This window comes from Equus quagga, chromosome 15, assembly GCF_021613505.1.
Source record: "Equus quagga isolate Etosha38 chromosome 15, UCLA_HA_Equagga_1.0, whole genome shotgun sequence".
NCBI classification, from domain to species: domain Eukaryota; kingdom Metazoa; phylum Chordata; class Mammalia; order Perissodactyla; family Equidae; genus Equus; species Equus quagga.
Genome location: NC_060281.1, coordinates 69,984,599 through 69,991,117, shown reverse-complemented (window position 1 = coordinate 69,991,117; position 6,519 = coordinate 69,984,599). Strand labels below are relative to the sequence as shown.

Genomic DNA, 6,519 nt, shown 5'->3' with positions numbered 1-6,519 from the left:
ATGGGCGGGGGCGGAGGCGGCGGCGGCGGCGGCGGGCGGCACGCGGGCCCGGGTCTCGGCGCCCGGCTCGGCCCCGAGCCTGCTCCCAAGTGGGGGAGGAGGAGGAGGAGGAGGGGGAGCCGAGGAAGGCGCGCGTGCGCAGGCCCGCGGCGCCTCCCAAGAACTTGGGAATCCGAGTTGGGCGCAATGGAGGCGCGGGGTCTGGCTGGAGAGGGGGCCCCGCCGCCCTCGGAAACAGTCCTCGCCCGAGGGTCGCCCCGCGCCCGGGGCCTGGGAAGGAAGGGCGGCTGCGGCTCCTCCGGGAAACTTTGGCGGCGCCGAGGCCGGGCGAGCCGCTCCCCCCGCGGGGATGCCGCGCGCCCCGCCCCGATCCCGGCCTGGCGAGGGGCGCGCCGCCTGCCGCCGCCCGGGGGCGCCCTGGGTCCCCAGCGGCCCCGCACCCCCGCCCGCCCGGCAGCGCCTCGCTCTCCCCGCCGGACCCTCCTGCTCCGCGGCCGCCGGCGCCCCCCTCCCCGGCGCGGTCCTGGCTCCTCCTCTGCGCCTCCCGCCCCGAGCGCTCGCGGCTCGCCCGGGGGACGGGGGCGGGGGCGGGGGGCGCTGGCGTCTGGACGATTCGCAGTGGCGGCGGCGGCCCCTGCGTTGGAGAGCAATGGAGGGGTCTTGAGGGGGACTCCGGGATGGGGCCCATCCTGGGGAGGAAGCGAGGAACCACCCCCATCTCCCGGCCCGCAGACCGCCCCGCCGACCCGGTGACCCGGGGGACCTGGCGGCGCCGGGCCCTGCGCTCCAGTAGAGGCGCCCCGCAGGGGGGCAGCAGGGTCGTGGGGTCCTCTGCTCCCCAGGCCGCCGGGCTGCCCCGCCCGCTGAGCCACGTCAATTAGTGGCTCCTTGTGACATAAAGGCCACTTCACAGAGAAGGCGAGGCCGGGGTTTGGATCTCAGCATCTCGAATCTTCTTGCCCCAAGTCACCTGTCCTTTTGACAGGGCTGAATCCACTTGCCCATCAGACACCCCCCGCCTGCCCCCAGGAGAGACTTTCCTGAACGCGCACCCCCTCCCCTCTTCTCATCCCCCATGCGTGGGTGAGGGACCCTCCTCTGCGTTCCCGCATAAAATTGCTACCTTCGCCCGTAAAATTGCTCTTAAAAGACTGCGTTTCAGCGGTGTGGTTACACATACGCCTCCCATCAGCCTGTGAGGTCCTTGAAGGCAGAAAAAACCAACACCCTTGTACTATAAAGCCCACCCCTAGCACGTATTGATGAAAACTGGAAAAAAAAAAAGTTAATGTATTGAGCATTTGTGTTACATTTAGTTAAAAATATATATATATAGTGCTTACTATGTGCCAGGCATTGTTCTAAGTACTTTACAAATATTTCCTCATTTAATCCTTACTCCATCAGTTCTCAAAGTGTGGCCTGTCCACCACTGGGGTGCCCCAATACCCGAAGGGTGGCTCTCAGGTTGTCCTTTTGCCAGATATATATCTGTGAGAGGCAAGTGTTCACGAGCTTAACACAAAAGAGCATGTCACAATAGGATGACTATGCAGAAGCAGCTTTGAGGTCCATGTGAGGATCCTATAAAGAGCTAGATATTAAAGAGAGCTGCAAAACTATAAAACCATGCCGCTGTCCTCAGTACGTTTTTCGTTTGGGGCATAGAGTCATTTTTTTATTAAAAAATATGTGGAATGTGCCTATTTTTAAATTAATATTTTAAAAAATCATCAGTTTAAATTTCTAGTTATAGGAGATATCCATAGATATAAGCCACGTAACAAAATCTCTTTAGGATCTTCAATAGCTTTATTTTTGAGGAAGATTAGCCCTGAGCTAACTGCTGCCAATCCTCCTCTTTTTGCTAAGGAAGACTGGCCCTGAGCTAACATCCATGCCCATCCTCCTCTACGTTTTTTTTTTTTTTAATATGTGGGATGCCCACCACAGCATGGCATGCCAAGGGGTGCCATGTCCATACGGGGATCCGAACTGGCAAACCCCGGGCCGCCGAAGCGGAACATATGCACTTAACCGCTGCGCCACTGGGCTGGTCCAGGATCTTCAATAGTGGGGTTTTTTTTGTTTTTTATTTTTAAAGATTGGCACCAGAGCTAACAACTGTTGCCAATCTTCTTTTTTTTTTTCCTGCCTTTTTTTCTCCCCAAATCTCCTCAATACATAGTTGTATATATATATATATATATTTTTAGTTGTGGGTCCTTCTAGTTGTGGCATGTGGGACTCCACCTCAACATGGCCTAGTGAGCAGTGCCATGTCCGCGCCCAAGATCCGAACCCTGGGCCGCCAAAGCGGAGCGCGAGAACTTAACCACTCGGCCACGGGGCCGGGCCCTTCAATAGTTTTTAAGAGTGCCCTTGGAAAGGGGTCCCTGAGACCAAAAAGTCTGGGAACGGCTGCCTTGCAACATCCTAGGAAGTATTATTACCCCTGTTTTACAAATGAGGAAACTGAGGCACAGAGAGGTCAAATAACACCCAAGTCCAGGCAGCTGGTGAGTGCTAAAACCAGGGTCTGATCCATGCACAGCAACCCACTGAGTCGGACATATGATTTTTCCTGTCCTACAGGAAGGACAGGGAGGAACAGGGAGGATGTCAGATTCCTGTAGCTCCCGTAACAAATTGCCGCAGACTTGTTGACTTAAAAGAACAGAAAGTTATTGTGACAGCTCTAGGGGCCAGAAGTCTCAAATCCAGGTGTGGGCAGGGCCATGCTCCCTCTGAGGGCTCCGGGGGGATCCTTCCTGCCTCTTCGGGCTGCTGGCTTCCTTAGCTGGTGGCCCCGTCGCTCCGGTCTCTGCCTCCGTCTCACACACACGGCCTTCTCTTCTGTGTGGCTGTCTTCTCTGTGTCTCTTGTAAAAACGCTTGTCATTAGATTAAGAGCCCACCCACACAATCCAGGATGATCTCATCTCAGGATGCTTAACTTAAGCGCATCTGCAAAGACACGTTTTTCAAATAGGGTCACGTTCGCAGGTTCTGGGGACTAAGTCGTGGACATAGCTTTTTTGGGGGAAGGAAGGGTGGCACCATTCAACCCACCACAGGAGGTTAAGTAACTTGCTCAAGGTCCCACAGCTGGGAGAGATGGAGCTGAACCCAGTGGGGGCCTGTGGGGAATGAAGGAATGAATAAAGAATGCCCTGACTGGGGTAGTGTTTCTCTCGAGGCAGCAAAGATGCACTGAGAGTCTGCTGGGAGGGGACAAGTATTGAGGAGCCACAAGGCCAGCCTGCAGCCAGAACCTCCAGACCCGGCTAAGAAGGGGATGAGAGGGTAGAGGGGATGGAAATAACTTCAGGGAGGGGACAGGGACGCAGGGGTCTAAGGTGACCCCCAAATAGTGAACCCGAGTGCCTAGGAGAATGGTTACAATCTTAAGAAAAGGAGAGAGAAGCAGTTGAGCCTAGTGGTTAAACTTCCAGAGCCTCTCTGAGTTCTAATCCTGGTGCAGTCACGGACCAGGGGGGTGACCTTGGGCAAGTCACATGACCACTCAGTGCCTCAGTTTCCCCATCTGTAAAATGAGATCACAGAGGGTAACTGTGATTATTAAATCAATCTATGTGCCAGCTACACAAAGTGCTATTGAAGAGCTAGCTTTTAGTATTAATATTAAAGAAACCTGGGGGAGCTATCCGGTCTGGGTGTACATGTGCTGTCCAGTTGACAGCCAGAAATGTGGACCTGGAACTCAGGACTAGAGCAGTAGGTGTGATCAGACCTATATCGACATTCATTCATTCAAGAAATATTTAGCTCTTAATATATTCCAAGGACTCTGCTAACCCTGTGGGCTATGGCAATATACAAGAGAGATGGGATTACTGCCCCCGTGGGAAACGGACATAAACAAATAAAACCAAAATAAACTAATTTCAGATGGAGCAAGAGAGGGTTGAGAAAAGGGAGGAGAATCAAGAAATTCGTGTGTCACAGAAACCAGGTGGTTAGTCAGTACTTTTCAATCACAAAAAGAGTCACAGATACCATATCTTTTCACCTATAAATATTTTAATATGTATTTCTAAAACATATTGAGGGACCGGCCCCGTGGCTGAGTGGTTAAGTTCACACGCTCTGCTTCGGTGGCCCAGGGTTTCGCTGGTTCAGATCCTGGCCACAGACATGGCACCGCTCATTAGGCCATGCTGAGGCGGCATCCCACATGCTACAACTAGAAGGACCCACAACTAAAAATACACAACTATGTACTGGGGGGCTTTGGGGAGAAAAAGGAAAAAAAAAAATAAAATCTTTAAAACATATTGAAACTGTATAGCCACAGTGCCATTATCAATTCGTGGCACTTACCAGTGCCATTATCAAAATTAATAATTTCTTCATATCAAATATCCAGTGTGTTCAAAGTGTCAATTGTCTCATCAATTTATTTTTTCAGTTTGTTTAACTCAAGACTCAAAAATAATATCCACATATTGCAACTGGCTGACATGTTCCTTAGTCGCTTTTAATCCTTTATCTCTTTTTGCCTAGTCTTGAAATTTATTTTTGATGAAACAGGATTCTTTGTCTTGTTGAGATTCCTAGTCTGGATTTTGCTAATTTCACCACTATAAAGCCCTTTAATATGTTTGTTCCCTATATTTTCTGTAAACTGGTAATTGGATCAAGAGATTTGATCTTATTTGAGTTCAGTTTATTTGGTGGCGGCATGTTCTAGCATTTATTTTTGGAGGAAGGATTCATTTTTTATGTTTATTTAGATATAATCACATGAAATAATACTCATCCTTTTAATGTGTACAACTCAGTAGTTTTTAGTATATTCACAAGGTTGTGCAACCATCACCACTCTCTAATTTCAGAACATTTTCATTAACTGCCCTCCCCCCAAAACCTAGTACGCATTAGCTGGCACTCTCCATTCCCCATGCCTCCAGCCCCTGGCAGCCACTACTCTGCTTTCTGGGTCGATAGACTTGTCTATTCTGAACATTTCATATCGATGGAATCATATACAATGTGACCTTTTGGGTCTAGCTTCTTTCACTTAGCATAGCGTTTTCACGGTTTATCCACGTTGCAGCAGTACGTCCTTCCTTTTTACGGCTGAGTAATATTTCATTGTGTGGATGGACCACACTGTTTATCTATTCATCCATCGAGGAACTTTTGGGTTGATTCCACCTTCCCTGTTGTTTTGCCTGAGGTAAAAGCAGTACTTTTCTTCTGGAAGCTCAAATCCCTTGGTAGGAACCTTGACCTCATCACAGAACTCCTTGTTTCTGGGTGATGAACCAGGCTCCAGAAGAGGGCAGGAAGGAAAAGGGAAAAGAGCTTTACCCAGCGAGGAAGCTCGCAGCCATTGAGGACCTCCTGTGTGACAGGCAGGGCCCCCACCCACCCGCTTTCTGTCTATGGATTTGCCTATTCTGGGCCTTTCAAATAAATGGAAACATACAATACATGAGTGAAGAAGACAAGGCCACAGGCATGTGTGTGAGGCCCCGGGGAAGGACAGCCTCTGCTTGTGTGTGAGTCAGCGGGCTGGGACTGGACTGGATGGGGCAAGCTGGGGAACGGTGGGAGATGAAGCTGAAGAGGGAACCAGCAATTGACTGTGTGGCCAAGTTCATGTTTGATGTGGTAGGTATGTTATATGGCCTCCGGCAAGTCCCTGAATCATTCTTTGTGTCAGTGTTTGCATCTGTAAAATGGGAGTAATCTGGATCATACCTCCCTCCAGGATTTTTGCGGGTATTAAGTGAGTTAAAATGTGTAAAGTGTTTGGAACAGAGGCTGGCACATTGTAGGAGCTGCAGTAATGGTAGCTATCGCTGTTATTGTTAGTGTTGTTGTGTTAGTGTTACATTTGCTGTTATTGTTACCACTGAAGCGTTTCATTTCAAACAATAACATTACTGATTCAACGCTGATGTCTGTCTGTGGCGTGAGGGGCTATGACAGGAATTAGAAGCTGGGGCAACCCAGACCCAGCAATTCTACCTCCAAAATCTCTCTCAAATTCTTCCACTTTTCTCGGCCTCTCTGCTACCACCCTCGCCCACCTTACTATGATTTCCGCTCCTGGAAGGCTACAGTAGGTTTCCAGCTGATTTATCCACTTCCTCTCTTCCTCCTTCTAATCTGTTTTCTACACAGCAGCCAGTAATCTTGATAAACACATGCATTTTATCACACCAGGTGTCAATGCCAAGTCACAGTAAAACCCAAAGTCCTTGCCATGGCTGACATGACTTTGATGGTCTGATCTGTGTCTGCTGCTCCATCTTTGTCTCACACCTGCACACCTCACTCTCTAAGCGCCAGCCACCCTGCTACTCCTGTAGGTCTTCCATGTACCATGCCAGACCCAAATCCCTGGGGAGAGCACCCACACGGCTGAGTTTGGGTCCCAGCCATGCCCTGGGATTGGGGAAAACAAGGATTTAGCTTTACAGCTTCTATAGAAGGAATAAAACTCTGCTTTCACTGGGAGCCACCCACGGACGGACAGCCTAGACTT

At 50.3% G+C, this 6,519-nt stretch overlaps 1 protein-coding gene across 1 annotated transcript in view; it reads right to left on the bottom strand.

The window, feature by feature from the left end:
• LOC124227128 (translation initiation factor IF-2-like) overlaps positions 1–1,005 on the bottom strand; it is a 1,494-nt gene extending 489 nt beyond the window's left edge. The window contains exons 1-3 of the mRNA XM_046641016.1: positions 971–1,005; positions 764–863; positions 7–634 (exon numbers count right to left, since the gene is read on the bottom strand). Coding sequence (XP_046496972.1) covers positions 7–634; positions 764–863; positions 971–1,005 — 763 coding nt within the window. The remainder of the gene's footprint in view (positions 1–6; positions 635–763; positions 864–970) is intronic.
• Between the last annotated feature and the right edge of the window lie 5,514 nt (positions 1,006–6,519).